Source organism: Ips typographus, linkage group LG1 (genome assembly GCF_016097725.1).
Source record: "Ips typographus isolate SLU linkage group LG1, UJ_Ityp_2.0, whole genome shotgun sequence".
Classification (NCBI taxonomy): domain Eukaryota; kingdom Metazoa; phylum Arthropoda; class Insecta; order Coleoptera; family Curculionidae; genus Ips; species Ips typographus.
Window position 1 is genome coordinate 16,979,126 of NC_138422.1, and position 20,125 is coordinate 16,999,250.

Here is a 20,125-nt window from a genome sequence, read left to right on the forward strand (position 1 = left end):
GGAGTTGCAGGCCACGCACTTAACAGGAAGTGGAGAGCTGCATTTTACTGTAGCATGGGGGCCCTGGCATTTAGCGCATTTGGTTGGTGTTTTGCACTCTTCTGAGCGATGCTGAAGTACTTCCGAAGATATCCGAAAAAAACTGACAAATTTATCTTTTGTTTTTATTTATTTCTAACCTTATTTGAAAAGATATCAGAAAACTAAAAGCATCTTTTTATTGCCACTTTTTTCAGCTATTCGATGATGGATTCAAATTTGCCACACGACGTTTCGTTTTTTGGCAGCCATCATCAACTTTCTTTTTTCTTATGGGCGCCATATTGGATTTTTAGCCCACCAAATAGTACGTTTTATTCTGATTTTAGTGATGTATTATGATCTTGTTCATACATTTTCGTGATGTACTTATGATCTGCCTCATAAATAACAAAATAATTCAATAAAAACTAATTTTACCTTAGTTAGCTTCGAGTGAATGAAGAATTATGAAGATTACCTGGTAGTACTTGTCACACGCAATTGGCCTGAACATACTTGGTCACAAAGGTGTACACGTGACCGGAAGAACTTATTACTCGAAGAGCCTAGGCCACTCGCTACGCTCGCGGACCTAGTTGTTCTTTTCGTGAATAAAAAACCAGCAAATATAACAATAAACTTCACCGTGATTAGAGAGACCCTTCTCATTTTATTTATCAAAAATTAAGAATTTCTAAATAAATATCGTTTGAACAAAAAATTTTGTGTACACCTCGGCCGTGAAATAATTTTTTCGTCCTCAAGATTGTTGACTCCAAACTTTCTTTCGGCCGAAAAATTACCATTTCGTTCGGCCTAGATATACAAATAACTATTTAAGTATTTTCACATACATTAAAGTAACTAACGACTGAAGAACTAATTTTTGAATTAACGGTAGAAGATAATTAAAAATAAAATAAAGAAAAAAATTGAAAGGTAAAAACGAAGTAATTTTAAACATTCAAGTGTTGTCATATAAACAAGAAAAAAATAAATGTCACTTTTGACAGGTGATATCAAAACCTGAGTCAAAGCCAACTTGAATAAAAACAAAAAAGTGTAAAATCTCAGTGATTATTAAGATTAATTATAGACATACTTTCATTGTAGTAAACTGCATAAAACGGACATTTTTTTAAGTTATAGCCAACTGTCATTTCAATTTAAAATAATAAAGTTAGGTAAATTTTTGAGAAAACGGTAGACATTTCAAAATAGGCGAAATTTTAAAAACGCCCTCTAGCGCCGCGAAGATATCGAAATACGGCTTTTGCCATTACTCTTTTCTCAAAAATCGACCTCTGGACATGTACCTATACTAGTTTTTTTTTTCTATCTAGCCGGGAAATGGGGTTTTCCTGTCAGAACACTCTAAATACGGACACCCTTTATATAACGTATACTTATTAATTTCAACCTTTGAAAATCAATCTTTAAAAACTTATTATACTTATGTATTTTATTTTTGAGCGTTATATGACAAATATTTACTTCAATAGTAATTTAAAAGCAATTTTTTTTTTCATTGCAGGTTACGATGAAAAACTTATTAACAATATGGATTGTTTTAATGATGGCAATTCGGCAAAGTACCAGCCATACACAGCGAGTATGCACACTGGCCTCTTTATTTACAGGAAAACATGACAACTTTGAAAAAGAGTTGATAAATGACAGCGATCTATCGGCCCAGGTCGGGAAAATACATGCAAAGTACAGCATCAAGATCATGATGGATTTGATCAAAATTCTTAATGAACAATCAGGAGAAACGTCTACAAGGTCAAAACGTGGCTTATATCCATTAACAAATGAACTAAGAGACTCGATCCTCAAAGCTGAAATGAGTGACGATATTATATCAATGTCCTGCATCAGCAAAAAGGCTGATATAGTGGGAAAAAGACAAAAACTCATATTTTCAATGAAGGAAATATCTGACAATTTTGAAGTGATTTGGGCTGAGTTGAAGTTATACTAGAAAAAAATACCTACATCGACTTCTTACTTGTTGAAAGTGTTTCAAAGACCACAGAACCCAAAAGAGGGCAAGAAAATGAAGAAAGTGTCTCAGAAAAAACATTTCTGCAGATTTCACTGGCTGGATTACAATTGATGTGTCTCAAGTCTTCAAGGGTTGGCTTAAAAACCAGAGTAAAAACCAAACGCTCTACATAACAACCCAGAAGTACTTACATCCAGCTACTACGGGCATAGTTTTTCAAAACCAAGAACACGAACCATTTTTACTAGCTTTCCTTTAGTCAAACGAAGCAGCAAACATCCTAGATACTTACTAGCACCAAAAACAAAAGACCTTCTCACCGATAATAATAAAACTTCTGAAAGCAAATGCATGTTACGGCCTATGGAAGTTTCATTCAAAGACTTAGGATGGCACAAATGGGTGATTGCTCCAGACAAGTTTACTACGGGATACTGCGAAGGTAGCTGCGATTTTCCTTTGAAGTCCCCTACTCAAGCTACCAATCATGCGATAATTCAGAGTATGATGGCTCTGAAATATCCGGATCAATTCCCTAAAGCTTTGTGTGCCTCTTACGAAACTTCCAGTTTATCTGTATTGTTTAATGTGGACATTAATACAATTTTGAAAACGTATAGTAAGATGATTGTGAAAAGTTATAGTTGTCAGTGATGTGTGTGTTACTTTAATAAATGGTTTTACTGTTTCTGTGTGAGGCATTATAGTTCATTTGTTTGTAATATGTGAGCTTGTGTTTAATAATGTTGTTTCGATAATAAAGGGTTTTTTTAGAGGTTTGATTTTTGACCAGACCACAGTGTTTCTGACAGTTATGACAATTAATTTGACTGGTAAAAGCTGATTTATGCTCAATTTTGCCATTTAATCATGAATCCTTTCCTGCCAGAAAAAAAATATTATCCACGACCGGTATATTATGAAGGTTTAATACGTCTGTTTGGCGTGGATTAAACCCCTTCTAATACACGACAGTGTATTAAAGGCCTTCTAATACACTATCGTGTATTAAACTCATAACAGTAGGTACGCTTATTTGCAAAGGCAGTATCTATTTTTTTTTCACCTGTGCTAGTTTAGGCTATAGTCGGTATCACAATAAATACCACCCAGTAGGTATTTTATTTGAAATTATTATTAACGTTAACATTAACATTTATGTCAAAAACAAATTTATTTTGGTCAGCAGTTTTCGAATCCACTTGATTTGGAGTTTCTGAAGAACTGGAGAGGCCAACAACTTTGCGGTCTTTAGATAATAGTTCTATTTTTTCAGCAATTGCCAATTTGCTGCACAATGAGTCTTCAATATAACTTTCCGCTCCTGTACTCGACTTCCAATTTCCGTGGCGATTGAAAGTGTGATATCGCCTCCAGCATTGACCAATAATGTTGCCGAAAAGCGTCTCATTCCATGTCCGGTAAAACTTTCTATGTAGATCAGGAAGTTCAAGAAATGACATCACTTTTGAAAAAGTTTTCGAAATTGTGTTCACGCTTATAGGTTAGGTTAGGTGCATTTTTTATCCACATATCTCAAGATTATAGAATCTCCCATTGACTGAAAATGCTTCTTCAATAATCGTCGTAAAGCTTCTTGAAATGTTTGTTTTCGTATTCGGGATGCGCACATGGCAGTAACTTCCTTTGTCTTGGACTTGGCTGATATCCAGAAAGGTTAATTCGTTGCATCGACAAGCACCTGCGACTCCCATAATCGTTGCAACCTGTAAAAGGTTCAAAATAAAACATTTTATATGTAAATTAAAATATTAACATCGTAAACTTCCTAGCTTAAATTGTAAAGTTCCTGAAGCGGTGCTATTCTCAAAAATTCTTAGTATCTTCTTCTAGAAATCTTCAGTATCTTTGCCCTATTTTAACATCGAATATTTTGTTCACATTGAAGCAGCAGCAAACCGTTTCTTCACATTAAAAAATAGGATAGTAGAACCTCTTCTGCAATTGCTCCTTCTGCGATACTTTTTTTCTCCAGTTTTTGAATTTCACCAATTCCTTCTCATATACACTTTTACTTTTCGCTCGAAGTTGCTTCTTGAGCTTCTTGCTGGATTTCAGCAGGAATAAAGAGATTCTCACTTATTTTTTGATGATGCCGATTTTGTAAACTGTCTCGGTCGCTTGTTGACAAGTAAACACTCATATTATAGAAACGATTTCAATGCTTTCTACTTTTCAGTTTAATATTATACAAATATGTCAAATTTGAAATTTTTCGGCTGCGCCTGGACTGTACATTTTTTCTCGTGGATTAAAGGCTTGTTATAGAACATCGACATAATCGTCTATACGAGCAAGTTATTCATATAAAAATGGTTCTTTTTCATACGAAGGCGTAGAAGGGCAACTTATGCGTTATTTTTCTTAAATTCCGACTTTAAACTCAGAAATTAGTTAAATTCTGACTTTGAACTTCGAGTTAGAACTGCGAATCTTATCTTAATTTGCGTGTATCGATCATGTTTTGATGTATTTCTAATAATGTTGGAGAAGCTTCTAGAGCACTTGCAACGATTCAATGCTAATCTAGTCATGGTGGGGGATTTTAACGTTGACTTTCAGAGCAATTCTACTGATTTAACCTCTTTAACTTGTGTTTTGGATTCTTTTGGAATACATGTGTCCATTACAGAATTACAGAATCTACTAAGGATGACAAGAAGCTCAGCTAAATGTTTGGATAATGTTTTAACTACTATTTTGGCCACAGAATATTGTGTTGAGGTCATAGAACCATGTCTTTCTGATCATAGAGCTCAGACATTTTTTCAGACTACGTAGGAAGTTTAACCAAAAAAATATGTGTAGATTTAATGAATCCCTTTCAGCCATTAACTGGCGATCATTCTACTGTTCATGTGATGTTCAATAAATGGCTACTCTTCTATGTAATACATACGGAGACCTGGTACAAAAACATTTTCCATTAAGAGAGGTTAGTAATAATCGTAAAGCCCCCGTAAACTGGTTTTCTGACTCTCTTCGAAGCAAACGTGATCTATTGTCAACAATAAAGATGTTTTGTGATAAAAAAAATGACCCATATTGCACAGATATTTACAAACAGCTGAAACGTGAATACGATAAGGAAATTTCAATAGCAAGGCGAACGACCTTTAATATAGTTGGATTTTTACCTTTTGAGAATGACGTCATCTTTTTACATCTTTGTTTCTCGCATATCAAACATGTGAAATAAACAATTTTAGCAAAAAAGGCACGATGTTAATTGTGTCGTCCTGTCAAATTGAAAACGTTGACATTTACTGTCACTTTGATTTAAACGAATATCAAAGGTATAAAAATGCTGCGCTACAATGGGAAGGCCCAAATGCTAATTCTAAATGTGCTGCTTTTTTTCGAGTACGAAAAGAAACAGTTTTCAGATGTCAACTGAAACTCTCATGATCACTCATTTTTCAAAGCATTTGTAGGTTAAAATTTGTGATCTAATTCCAGACATGCGTGTTTTTTCACCTGCTTGACGTCATTCTCAAAGGGTAAAAATTTGACTATAACTTGTTACCGATGATTTCGGGGGAAAACGCCCCAATGGCCGAAATCGGGTAACCGGTTATCTTTTAAAATCAGAAAATAACCATTGTCCAGCTAGCTTTATTGCCGGAAGTGGTCGAGGGTAAAAGTTGGAGATTTCAAACAAACAACAGCCGTATCTAAGTGAAATTGAGTATTCCAGTTTATTAAGAAGCTTGATTAATGTGACCAATGGCAAATGTCAAAACAATTTAGACAATTTAGAGATTTAGAGACACCCTCTAACCTACAAATCTAACCTGTTCTGTTATTCAAGATAGTAGGTACCAGTAGGTGGGTATGCTCAGACTCAATCAAACACACCAAATGGCAACCTAATGCTCGCAACAATGTGGTTGGTGATTGTTAAGTTGGTTAAGGTAGTGTTTGGGTTGGGGAAACCAGTGTGTGTATGTGTAAAGTTTGAAACCCTTAGTCAATTTACAACAAAGAATGAGGCACCCTTGAGTATACAGGGTAATTCAAATTTGACCCTCACCATTGGGATCTCAGAAACCATAAGAGATACGAGAAAGTTTAAATTGGGGCAAAGTTGCGTAATTTAAAGCTCAACCAAATGCTGTTTTAAAATTTTTGATTTTCCGAGTACTTCCGAAGATATCCGAAAAAAACTGAAAATTTTATTTTTTGTTTTTATCCTTTCTAACCTTATTTGAAGAGATATCCCAAAACTAAAAGCATCTTTCAATTGCCACTTTTTCCTAGCTATTTGATGATGGATACAAATTTGCCACACTACGTTTCGTTTTCTGTCAGTCATCATCAACTTTCTTTTTTCTTATGGGCGCCATATTGAATTTTTAGCCCACCAAATAGTACGTTTTATTCTGATTTTAGTGATGTATAATAACTTATGATTTGCTTCATAAATAACAAAATAATTCAATAAAAACTATTTTTACTTTAGTTATTGGCTTTGAGTTAATGGGCCGTTTTAAAAAATGTCATTATTTGACAGTACTTGTCAAACACGATAATTCGGATGATCATTAGAGCGTCAATCATAGTTAAAAATGTATCTAGAAAAGAAACCCCCACAGAAAATGTTATTATTATACAAGCATTGCTGAACTATTTAGGTTAATCAGAAAAAGAGATTTGTTAGCATTATATCTAACTTAAAAGGCTTATTTATGTTTCCAAGAGAAAGGTCATCATTTTAAGAACTTCATTTTATGCCAAATTTCAATTTTGTATAATGTTAAGTGCAAGCTTATAGTTATTTATACAGTAAGTGACAATCCATTTTTTATTCATTCATATTTATTCGAGTGAATAAACCGGTTTAAGTCACGTGTCTTATACAGTATTTTATTAAATTTCGACTTCATATATTAAAAAAAAAACTAAAATTACAGTTCTATTAAATTTGCACCGCGCCCCGTAGATGTAACATTGATGTTTGTTTGTTTACATCTGTAAATAGGCGAATGTCTTTCAGAGTGATTTAATAGTTATTTATACAGCAAGTGACTTAAACCATTTTTTATTCACGAAAAGAACAACTAGGTCCACAAGCGTAGCGAGTGGCCTAAGCTCTTCGAGTGAATAAACCGGTTTAAGTCAAGTCACGTGTACACCTTTGTGACTAAGTATGTTCAAGCCAATTGCGTGTGACAAGTACTACCAAGTAATCTTCATAAAACGTCTCATTAACAAAGCTAACTAAGGTAAAATCTCTAAAAGCTCTAATGATCGTCCGAATTATCGTGTTTGACAAATAATGACATTTTATAAAACGGCCCATTAACTCAAAGCCAATAACTAAAGTAAAAATAGTTTTTATTGAATTATTTTGTTATTTATGAAGCAAATCATAAATTATTATACATCACTAAAATCAGAATAAAACGTACTATTTGGTGGGCTAAAAATCCAATATGGCGCCCATAAGAAAAAATAAAGTTGATGATGGCTGCCAAAAAACGAAACGTCGTGTGGCAAATTTGATTCCATCATCGAATAGCTGAGAAAAAAAAGTGGCAATGAAAAGGTGCTTTTAGTTTTGGAATATCTCTTCAAATAAGATTAGAAATAAATAAAAACAAAAAATCAAATTTTCAGTTTTTTTCGGATATCTTCGGAAGTACTCGGAAAATCGAAATTTTTAAAACTGCATTTGGTTGAGCTTTACATTGCGCAACTTTGCCCCAATTTAAACTTTCTCGTATCTCTTATAGTTTCGAGATCCCAATGGTGAGGGTCGAATTTGAATTACCCTGTATAATTAACAATTTCTAACTAGTACCTACATTAAGGACATACTAAAAAAGGTTTGTCGGGATACATTTTAATTTATAAACAGAAAATTACTTAGAATTATTGATTGTTACATTAACATTGGAGCAATTATTGAAGTTTATAGTAGGTATCGGGTTAATATCGAAATTATGTGTAGAAACAGTAGAAATATTTTGAATATTTTCAACTAACTTTTGGGTGCCTGTATAGAGTTACTGAGTTTTTCAGCAGTGGTAACCTTATTAGTCATTGATTCGTCTATGTAGGATTCGGCCACAGTCGAGCTTTTCCATCCGCCATGTCTCTTCAGGGCAGTTATATCCCCCCTGCGTCAACAAGCATTGTAGCAGAGGAACGGCGAAACGAATGTCCAGAATACTTTAGAATACTGGATTAGGTAATTGTAAAAAGGATGCGATATTCCTACCCATGGCCGTAAATTTGTTTTTTTCAATTTTCTGTGCAGAACACTTTCCGTTTTGATACGACAGAAATAAACTATCTAACTTGGTAACTCTTCCGCGTAAATCAATATATTTTTTGCAAATTTCATAAAATTTGCCGGTTATTATAAATTTTCTCGATACGCCTGTTTTCGTTTGTGGTATGGTAACCAGCAAAGATGAACCAAGATCGTTTACATCTGCAAGTTTCATAGAATAAAGTTCATGTCCTCTGCAAGCACCCATTATGCCCATTATAACGGCAACCTAAATCAAGACACTTCAGGATAAATAATAATGAGATGGTTTTTATATTTTTTTTTACCTTTATTGCAAGATACTTTGTGTCTTCAGCATTATGTAAAAATCTATTGACTTCTTCTGGAGTAAAAATAGCAGCTTTTTTCGCTTGAAATCCGTGATTTTTCCTTTTCAGTAAGGCTCGTAGTTTAGCATAAGTTTCAATATTTATGGAGTGGTTGATGTCTAGCGTACTCCTTAGCATAGAATAGGTGGTCCACAATGTAGATGGTTTGTATTTCGTGGACAGTTCATTGAAATAAACCAATAAAACTCTCTCAGAAAATGAATTAATCTGCTTAGTACTTCTCCAATCCATGAATCTTTTGTAAGTTGACAAGTACAATGATTTCGATTTTTCTGGTAGCAAATTTGTACTTGTCGTTTTGGCAGCCTGTATAATTTCTGGTGGAGTGCAATCTGGTTCCGTATCACTATCCGAACTCATTTTTAACAAGAATTACTGCGAAAAAGGCAAATATTTCTTATAAAATTACCAAATTAAAATTGAAATCCGCCATAACAACTGAAATGTCAAACTCGATACGATTAGGATCGCGTTTAGAATGGCCGTCGGTGTACAAGTCGTGACAGAATTTGGGAAAAAATGGATCACGTGAACAATTTATTTACATAACTATATGGTGGCATGTGACAAAGGCCACGGTGCGCACACCAGCCCTATTTCCGAACGCACCCCCAGCGTTGCCGCCTACCAAGGACGGTAAACAGTAAAGGAGTGCTTAATCCCATAAGCGCAATCTTGCCGGTATCGGCTGGGGCCGGTGACGATTTTTACGTCACCATGGGACTCTCGCGTTCGCGCGATTGTTTTGCGCGATGCGCGATTGCAGTCGATCATTCACGAATATGATCTCGTACATAGCATCTCGGGCGAATATTTAGCGTATTGTGCACCCGAAGGCCCACTGTGACGTCAGAATTCATTCGCCGCCGGGAAACAAAATCGGCCGATCGAGCAATCCTTGACTGTTTAATATCCTTGGCCGCCTACGACCACAAGGGCACTGACGTTGTCAATGTCAACTTAAAAAACCACAGAACTAAGGACGGTCATACACCAAAAATATTTCAAATATAAATTATGGAATTTACCTAATGATTTGGCAAACTCCTGTACTGTGTTATTGCGGTCTATTTGTTAAGAAAATGGTATTCTGAATTAGCAGTAATTGCAAAGACATAAGTGGATGTCTACATACAAGAAATACCGCATATCCCATGTTTTATGCTTGGTGTGCAACCACCTTTAGGTCCAGCGGGAATAATGATCATTATTCCTCTTCATTAATCACTCTGACGCTATATGACCTTCATTTAGCTTCTGTCAACACGCTGAATATTAGTACATTATTGATTGGTTGGTCGTGGACAAAATGATGTATTACATGTTACAAAAAAAAAATGTACTTATGGTAAAAAAGATAAAAAACAGTAATTCTTAAAATTACGTTAATACAAAATCTACACGATTACAAAATGATGAAAATGTAGTATGTAATTAAGGTCTAAACTAGCTGTAGTAAACGTAAGTTAATCTTAATCTGGTAAGTTTTCAAAATGTCTCCCGTTCGCTCGTCGACACTTTTCGCAATTCTTTAGCACCCTACTTATCACTCTGCCAAGTGTATTTCGGTTTATCATTGCAAAAGTATTTATTACCCTTTCTCGGAGAACATTAACATTTGTAGGAGGTTCAAACTCATAAATTTCATTCTTAGAATGACCCCAAAGATAAAAATCTAAAGGGGATAGGTCTGGGGATCTAGCTGGCCATGGGATTGAACCGTTTAATGCAATGAAAAAAATTTTCTCTAAGAAAATCCATAACGGGCGCTGTGTTATGCGCAGGACAGCACATCCAACAGATCCTGTTGAAATCATAATTTTCTAAAATCAGCTTCATTTCGCACAATTTCTCGAAGAGCTGGTAAGATCTCAGCTCTCAATAAATCCGAATACCTCACTCCATTAAGATTATAACCAAATGTAAATGGCCCTATTAAACGATTTCCTAAAATGAGAAACATTGCTCAGTTACTGAGGCAAATGGCCACCTAAGTCAAAGCCAACTTAGAATCAAACTGTTTTTTAGCTTTTTTAACATAAAAGTACATTTTTTTTGTAACATGTAATACATCATTTTAATGCAAAAAACGAGCTTTTTTTAACTAGATAAAAAGCCAAAATGGCGTTCATAAAAAAGAAGAAGTTGATGATAGTATCTCAGTCCTTAAAAAGTTGCTCTAACAATGTTTAAGTCAAATTTTAAAATTTTTAAAATTAGCGAAAATACAGCAGTTTTTTGAACTTACTTTTTGAATTAAATATTTTTAAAACGGTGTTGGATTGCCTATTAAATTCTCTAAAACTTTGTTGATGATTTTTTTGCTTTTTTCTTCGTTTTGTGCTTATTTTAATTTTTTGTGCTTATTTACTGCTATTTTTGTATGGTTTAACTAGTTTTTTACAAAACAAGCTTTTCAAGTTTTAAAAAATAAACTAAATTAATAACTGCTTTGATAAAAAATTGCTATATTGAGATATTGAAGGCTTCTGAACGACAAAAACATGCTGCAAAATGTTTAAGTATCAATTTACAAATTTAAACTGACCAAAAAATGTCCAAATACTCCTGAAGAGGTCTAAAAAAAATGTAAAAACATTCCAAAATACTATAAAACCTCTATAATGCCTTGCAAAGCTTACAAAGCAGCCTAGAAGCTTCTAAAAGCTTTTAGAACAGTCTAAAAGCTTTTCAATTTATCTAGAAACTCTCAAACTCTTCCGTATTCTTCTAAAGCAGTTTACCAGCTTCCAAAAGTTTCTAAAACCGTCCACAAGGTTTCAAATGTCTTAAAGGCAGTCCAGAACCTTCAACGCTTTTAAACTGCCCAAATACCTTCCAAATGCTTCTAAAGTAGTCTAAAAAGGTTTTAAAACACTACCGAAACTCCAAAATATGTCTAAAGCCTTCCAAAACAGGCTAGAAGCTTCCAAAAGCTTTTAGAACACTCTAAAGGCTTACAAATAATCTTTAAGTAGTCTAGAAGCTCTCAAAAAATTTCAAGGCAGTCTAAAAGCTTCCGTATGCTTCTAAAGCAGTTTAAAAGCTTCCAAAACTTCAAATTCACATGTCTTAAAAGAAGTCCAAAAGCATCAATGCTCCTAAAGTAATCTAAAAAGATTTCAAAACACTACAAAAACTCCAAAATGCTTCTAAAGCAGTCGGACGTCTTTCAAAACAGTCTAGAAGCTTCCAAAAGCTTTTAAAACACGCTAATAAAGGCTTCCAAATAATCTTCAACTAGTCTAGAAGCTGTCCAAAAATTTCAAGGCAGTCTAAAACCTTCCGTATGCTTCTAAAGCAGTTTCAAAGCTTTCAAAAGTTCAAATTCATGGAAGGGCGATTTTGAATAAACTTGAAATTAAGTCTTTAATCTTATAATTTTCTACATAGTTCAAATAAATGATTCATTTTACTTATGTGGAAAATTTCCAGTAGTTCCTCAAATTTAGGAAAACTATTAGCAAACATGTGAATGTGAAAAATGTTTTTTCATTTTGAGGATTTTAATAAAAAACAAAAAACGTAACACTTCAAAACGGAATAGAACATGGAATGTCCAAATAAATGATTATTCTTATTTTTTAATTTTAATGGATTTCTTCGTTTTTCTTTCATGGGGAATTGTTGAATAAAAGGCCCTAGCTGTTTTCGCAAAACTCTTTTAGATTCATCAAATCTTTGATTTTCTAGTCTGCAATTGGAATGTACTCTGTAAAAAACTTTTGAAAACCAAATTTGTGAAAAAATTTAGTTTTGTAAAGATTAGAGCATTAAGCTGAAACTAACCGGTATAAGCCAAGTCTGGAAGCTTAAATTCCTTTGAGTGCACATTTTGATACATCAATCCTCTTTTTTCTGAAACCTTAGTCTTCTTCACAGGTTTGGCTATTGGAGCTTGTTGCCAATGTCCAGAGTAGGTTGCTCGATGTGTAATAAGTCGGGAATGCTCCTTCTTTGTAACTATTTCTCTTATAGGTCTTATCGGAAAAGCACATTTTGGAGGATACGTATCCTTAAAGAAATTCGTCCATTGCCTCACGATACTCTGATTCGCCTCGATTACTTCAAAAGGAAATGGCGGTCTCCTTGATCTCCGAATCAAGTCATACCAGTCCTCTGGTAGTTCCATTCTTTCCTTAAGATTAATAAGACCCATGTTCTTATCACATTCGAGATACGAGTGGCCTCGAATTGGGAATATAATATGTACAGAACCTAGTCGTTTTATTTCATGTACCATGTAGTGAATGAATCTAAACACAGTGAAGTTTTTATTCTGTCCTCCTGCAGAGTCACAAAATATTTGCAGATGTCTAATATTGCTGTCGAGATTATTCATAACAAAATAAAATAAAAAGGAACACACCTCGTCTAATCCCTTTTTAGCATAATGTTCTGGATATGCAAAAAAATATGACATTCCCGAAGAAAGGACATAAATGTTAAAAGAAAACATGGATAATTGTCTGCAGTAGTATACGTCATTAGTTGGTACATTAGGAAGAGGAATGGTTTTTTGATAATCCATAGCAATGGCAGCAAAATTCTGTTCAGTTCTAGCTCTTTGCTAAGCAATTCGTTTTTTCTCGTAAAAACGTTGAGCTTTTCTCTTATGTAGCTCATTTTGAACTTCAAATTGGTGTATTTTTGTTTCATTTTTTGGTGTGTGTGTGGCTTTCAACCTATTCATTTCAGCTGTAAATTTGTCGCAAGTGCTACAAGTGTCTGAACGAGGGTAGCCAAAGCCAATATTAAATTTTGTATTAAAAATTTGCTTATAAGTTTCATAAGAAACTTTTACTTCAGGGTGCCTTTTTTTAAATAAAAGGTACATTTTCTTGATATTCAAATTTTCGGAAAGGTACGTCTTTTTTGAATCATGGAGACTATAATGCGACATTCTTCCCTTAAATGACTTTATGTGATCTAATATTTTACTGTGTGTTTGTGCTGAAAGTTTATTACAAATTGCAGCGTGCTTTCCGCGCTTATCTTTTGGTGAAACCCCTGAAATCTGTAAAGCTTTTTGAAGGTGTTGCAATATTCCTTTCATAATACCATGAATGCTTAAGAAGGCTGTGACGCTCTTTTGTTGGGGATTCAAATCAAGTGCCCCTTTTGACACTAGTCTGATGTTAATTGCCTCGGGCGCCACCTGGTTTCAAATAACCGCGGAGCGTAAACCAGGAAAACGCTCCGTCTACCGGGGTAACTTTTAAGACAGTCGAAGAAGGAAAGCGGCCGCTAAGGTTTTGCAAGGCTGACAGGCCCAATGAAAGTCAAAAATTAATTTACAAGCTCACCGGGTCGTGTTTCCAAATAAACTAAACAGAAATTAACACTCTGAAACAATTCAACAAAAATTAAGTCTACGGGCCTACGGTGGTTAACGAACACAGAACCAACCGTAAAACAAATGTCGGAACCCTAACGGTATCTTAAGTCCTAAATAGAAACAAAAGCAAGTGTAAAAATGAGAGAGAGCGTGTAACTTTGTTTAAAGTGATCAATTTTAACCAAAAGCGTGTAAGTCGGGACGCGGGTGACAAAGCAGCTAAACGTACCAATAAGAGCGGTCAAATAACAGGTGTACGCGTTAACGGTGTCTACGGCAGCTGTCCTGGCTGTTAAGGACAGGAGAAATCCGGGTACTAGCTACGGTATACTAATTACTGGGGAAAATCCGTCGGGTCAATACGAGTCCAACGACGGCTAGCTATGGTTTACTAATTACTGGGGAAAATCCGTCGGGTCAATACGAGTCCAACGACGGCTAGGTACGGTTTACTAATTACTGGGGAAAAATCCGTCGGGTCAATACGAGTCCAACGACGGCTAGCTACGGTATACTAACTACTGGGGAAAATCCGTCGGGTCAATACGAGTCCAACGACGGCTAGCTACGGTATACTAACTACTGGGACAACCAAAAGGAACGGTCAGGTATTGCGGTATAGGCCCAGAACAGATGCCGTACCGGTATAAGCGGTTGGATGGTACTTACTGCTAGTCGGATCTCGAGTCGGAGCAGGTAGACTAGTTCGGACGCTGACCGCAGGTGGAAGAGGCCGTTTGCCACGTGCAGGCCAGTTTTATTACCTGCAATGCCCCACTCACCTACGTACCATGTATGGGGGACCGGAAGCGCGCGCACTGCCACACACTGGGTGCCAGCAGGACGCCGTTGCAGGTTAACTGCGGTACTATAGCCGCTGAACATTCGGCCGCGTAAAACTTATTAACCACGCACTTATCAATTAGCGGTTTTCCGCGACACATCGCTATGACCCTAACAAAAAGTAACCGACGTCCCGATCCTAAACTGACAAGAACGGAGAAAATCCGACTGTGGGAACTTTAGCAATTAAATTGATGATTCCGGTTGATCGATCTAATTAAGAAAACGGTAAAAACTTAGTAACTTCGTTACAAGGCTTTGCTGCATACACGTTCTTCTTTTATGCCGATTTCTAAAGGTACTCTTACCTTATAGCAGTAACTACTTTGATGAAAAACATTTTCTTCTTCAGATTTGCGACTTCTCGTCTTTGAACCGGTATAACTGATATTAAACCGCATAGATAACTGTTTTGTTCATCATGAGATAACATAGAGTTAAACTTATTCAATATTAATCTTCTTTCTTCGTCATTAATTACCTCAAAACACCTATAGCGTTTACAGTGACAAGGTTCTGCTTGTTCATGGTTCATGGGATGCTAGTCTTATCATCTTCATAACGTCTTGCATACGTCCGGTTCTCGGTCTTTTCTTTGCCTGCGGTGCTTTGCTATCACTCATATTTGCACAATACAGCACCACTTTTCTATTATGAGTTGTTTTTTTTATTAGGTATTCTGGTCAACAAAAAAACGTGCAAACCAACAACAGAAACGCATAACACTCATTCGACGAGACAACCCGTCTAAACCTGCAAAATGTCAAAAAAACAAACAACAGTCGTATTAGCATACTTTGGACATTCCCTGTTTTATCTAGCTTCCGCACGGACAACCCTAGTTTTATTCCTGAGGTGCCAAATTGTTAAGTTAAATATCTCGCGACGTTGCATGTTTTATTCTACCGACCTTGCTTAAACATAAACTGTAGGTTTTCCACTACAGATGTCGCTATTCATCTAATTTTCAAAACATATGGACATTCCTTGTTTTATTCCTGCACCCTTCCATGTCTTAAAAGCAGTCCAGAATCTTCAATGCTCCTATAGAAGATATTAAAGCAATTTAGAAGCTTCCAAAAAATGTTGTGAACCGTGTAAGAGATTCCAAATGCCTCTAAAACATTCCAGAAGCTTCAATATGCTGTTTAAACAGTCCAAAAACCTTCAAAAAAGAGTCTAAAATCTTCCGTATGCTTCTAAAGCAATTTGAAATCTTCAAACAATTTCTAGAAATTGAACTCAAAAAAATGTTGCATCTCTGAAAGAGTTTTGTGCTTTTTTACAGATTTTTATGCTTTTTGAAGAAAACAATTTTGCTTTTTAAGCGCTTTTTTTCACGACTTTAGTGCTTTTTAATCCGGACTCTAATGATAACTTTACTTGCACGTCATAACACAGGTGCCAACCGAACTTACTGGACAATAACATTGCGTAGATACGGAAATTTAAATTACGCGCCTTAAAATATGTTGGCAATAGTGCGCAATGTTGTCGTCTGTTTTTTGATTTTCTTGCTACCGAGCTTATATTCCGATCACCGAATATCTCACCCGATCGTTATATGTCTCGAAGTGTCAAAGTTTGACGTAAATATCAGCGTTTTCAAAATTTGTTGTGAATTGTGATCCTGTTTTAGGTTCCTGTGGTCATGAAACGGTTTACTTGTGGACAAATAACATTCCAACAACCTACCACGTATAGCTGTCTGTTATGCCAAAACCGTCGAATACTGGCTCCAAACAACTTTATTCTATTAGATTTTTGTGCGAAGCTTACATACATATAGTTTGATCTAAAAATGTGTCCGCAGTACTAAAAGCTACCATTTACTAGCATGAGTAAGTTTATTAAACCAATAAAAAATATTGAATTGTTAAGCCCCTACCTGAAAGTCTACGCAAATAAACATGTCTCATCATATCTCAAAACCTTTAACTCAGAGTCTCCTAACCACGCTTAAACTAAGCTTCCCTCTTCATTCACTCTCAGTACCTCCAAAGTTTAATTAAAACAGTAAAACCACTCAAACCTGTCTGCAAATGGAATTCAAAATGTAAACAAACACGGTTCTAAGATTAAAGCTGAATTCATAGTTTAAAATCCGCAAGAAGTAAGAAGTAAGCAGTAAACTGAATTAAAAATAAACAATATACTTGTAGCACTTTCATTCCTAGTTTGACAAATAAGCGCAAGCCGCACGAACCGCAAGCAGTAAGCAGCAAGAAATGAATCATTTTCATTTCTTACCTTGCTTCTGACTGCTTCGTGCATCGGCGGCTGCCTGTTTCACGTGGGTTTTCGAATTGTCATTTGTCAAGTATCCGACCTTTTCTGGTTTTCACTTGGCTTACTTGCAGCTACTATAATAGAATAGTCATCGACAAAATCCATTTTCCGTAAAATTCAGCAAACATTCAATGAATAGAATAGAAACAAAAAATTCTATCCAAATTTATAGTGTAAACAAAAAAATAAATTGTCAAATAATCTGTAGTCTGTCAGTTTACTAACATCGAAGCGTCGAACTACGAATTGAAACATTTGCGGAAAGCTACTTCTTACTACTACTGCTTGCTGCATGCCGCTTACTTCTTGCCGAATTAGAACTATGAATCCAGCTTTAATTTCACATTTGAAAGTAAAATCATATTCTTCAATTTTGGTTCGTTTTTTATAACATTGACAACGTCGCCCATTTTCACCTTGATGACGTGCAACTAAAGTAATAATAATCAGGGTATACATACGTGTATTTAACCGAATAGGCATATGATGATTGATTGATTGATAAGATTAGAAACAGGGTGTTCCATTTAAAAATCCAAAATAATTTAGAAAAACAGTTTGAAGACAACACTCAACACAAAAAATATTGAGCCGTTCTCTAGATACTTCTAATATACCATAACCGTGAATCACCCTGTATTAATGTCATGTAACTATTGTACTCACGTAGTCAAATAACTAAACCAAAATCTATTAAAAGGGTCAGGATGTAATGATTAAAACGCCTCAATCTTAAAGCAATAAATAACCGTATATTGTTAACTTTTAGGATATAATTGAGCCTTCCGTTTGCGGTTGGCCAGAATATCGTAGAACGGATTGTGACTAATACTCTGTGTCAGACGTTCTATCCATGCCTTCCGTTCCTCATCGCTACTCGCAGACATTCTATATACAGTATGTTTACCCTCAACCACTTTTCCTTCGGAGTCTGTTTTACAAGCCTGAAAATACACAAAATACTTAGATTTACGGCAACGCCTTAATGTAAAATATTTACCTTAATGAAGTCAGCACCACCGCTAGCATACAATTCAAAACAAAATTGCTTTTGCCTATCTTGACATTCTCGAATAGAAATATTTTCTAAAGGAATGATGCCCCGTGGTTCTTTATCGGTAGTGTACTCGAAATAATATAGACAATTGTCGTTCAGAATGAACCAACGACGTTTCCAGCTTTTGTATCGACCTCCTTGCTTCCATAGCCATCCTTCTTTGTCCGGATTAAAGAAAGTGTGCATCAAATCATTGCCGTCGTCTTCCGGTATTTTAAACGGCTCCGCTTTGATGCTTTCATACAAACTCTAAAAGTGTTAAAAAATTGATAAATAATGGTAAGTAGTTTTTAAAGATGCAAAAATATAGGGTGCCACAAATTCGTGTGTAAGTATGGAAATCTCCCACCTGTAAGACATAGTTGGTTATTATATCGACCAATGAGAGCCGTTATATACTGAATAAATCCCTAGTTGCTAAAATTTTACACTGAATATTTCCCTCATGTGTTAAATGTCCCATATGAGCAGTGCATTTTCACCAGAATGACAGCGACAATTCCACTCATGTACAAAAAATGCCATATATACGTCATCAAAACACGGTTTGCTATCGGCTAATAAGGAAGGAAGAGAGTTTGCTAGCGGATAAAAAAATCGGATAAATTTTGCTGTTGATTTCATCGTTTCCACGGATTTTCACTACACTTCTATTGTTGCAATGTCTCACCTTGAGATTTTTGCTGGCACTGTCAATTTTGATTTTTGTTCGTATTGTTTTGGTTATGGCTCGCTTCGGATAGAGTTCTACTGCAGAAAATCAAAAGAACCAGAAAAATTTATTTCTGCCAGTACAAGGCAGTCGCAGTCTTATTATATTATTGATTGTATTCATGGAATTGTCTTATCAAATACCACTCGAGCTCAGATTTTGAACAGGATAATTTTTCCGCTTGTCTTCTCATACTTTCTTTATGGTACTAAACTTGACCTGTTTGGCAAAATCACTCGAGCTGCGCTCTCGTGATTTAGTTACAACAGGTCTCGTGCTGTTACACCAAAAAGAAAGTGTTCTAAGACAAGCACAAAAATTATCCGGCTAAATCTGAGCTCTTGTGGTATTGCCCCCGACAATTCCACTCATGTACAAAAAATGCCATATATACGTCATCAAAACACGGTTTGCTATCGGCTAATAAGGAAGGAAGAGAGTTTGCTAGCGGATAAAAAAATCGGATAAATTTTGCTGTTGATTTCATCGTTTCCACGGATTTTCACTACACTTCTATTGTTGCAATGTCTCACCTTGAGATTTTTGCTGGCACTGTCAATTTTGATGTTTGTTCGTATTGTTTTGGTTATGGCTCGCTTCGGATAGAGTTCTACTGCAGAAAATCAAAAGAACCAGAAAAATGTATTTCTGCCAGTAGCAGTCTTATTATATTATTGATTATATTCATGGAATTATCTTATCAAATACCATTCGAGCTCAGATTTTGAGCAGGATGATTTTTCCGCTTGTCTTCTCATACTTTCTTTATGGTACAAAACTCGACCTGTTTGGCTAAATCACTCGAGCTACGCTCTCGTGATTAACAGGTCTCGTGCAGTTACACCAAAAAGAAAGTGTTCTAAGACAAGCACAAAAATTATCCGGCTAAATATGAGCTCTTGTGGTATTGCCCCCGATTATTTCCTTCATTGTACCAGCAGCCAATCAAATTCCGAGAACCTTTCTAGTTCCACCAATGGAAACCGTTTTATACTGATTAAATCCCTGGCTGCTAAAATTTAACAGTGATTAAACACCACCTACCTTTTTCGAATACGTTTTTTGAAGAAAATTTGATATTAAACGAAACGGGATTTAGGCACTTATAAAATTTAAGTTATCTTCTTCAATATTAACAATTAATAAATCACTGTAACGTACTTTTCATTAAATAATTACATAAATTAAAATATTTTGACGTATGATTGT

General features: G+C 35.4%; 2 protein-coding genes and 1 long non-coding RNA gene across 3 annotated transcripts in view; 1 reads left to right on the forward strand and 2 right to left on the reverse strand.

The window, feature by feature from the left end:
- Window positions 1-1,756: 1,756 nt before the first annotated feature.
- On the forward strand, window positions 1,757-2,772 carry LOC145734577 (protein 60A-like). The gene is given in 3 exon segments (XM_081988055.1): window positions 1,757-1,995; window positions 2,087-2,294; window positions 2,297-2,772. Coding segments are annotated over 3 exon segments (834 nt in total). The 3' UTR covers window positions 2,684-2,772.
- A 370-nt stretch (window positions 2,773-3,142) lies between these two features.
- On the reverse strand, window positions 3,143-15,154 carry LOC145727997 (uncharacterized). The gene is made up of 2 exons (XR_014177980.1): window positions 14,685-15,154; window positions 3,143-3,756 (listed from the first exon to the last, which is right to left on the reverse strand). It is a non-coding gene; the product is annotated as an uncharacterized LOC145727997 (long non-coding RNA).
- Window positions 15,155-17,879: 2,725 nt separating this feature from the next.
- step (cytohesin steppke) overlaps window positions 17,880-20,125 on the reverse strand; it is a 47,585-nt gene continuing 45,339 nt past the window's right edge. The window contains exons 6-7 of the mRNA XM_081994735.1: window positions 18,148-18,453; window positions 17,880-18,091 (exon numbers count right to left, since the gene is read on the reverse strand). Coding sequence (XP_081850861.1) covers window positions 17,906-18,091; window positions 18,148-18,453 — 492 coding nt within the window. The 3' untranslated portion in view covers window positions 17,880-17,905. The remainder of the gene's footprint in view (window positions 18,092-18,147; window positions 18,454-20,125) is intronic.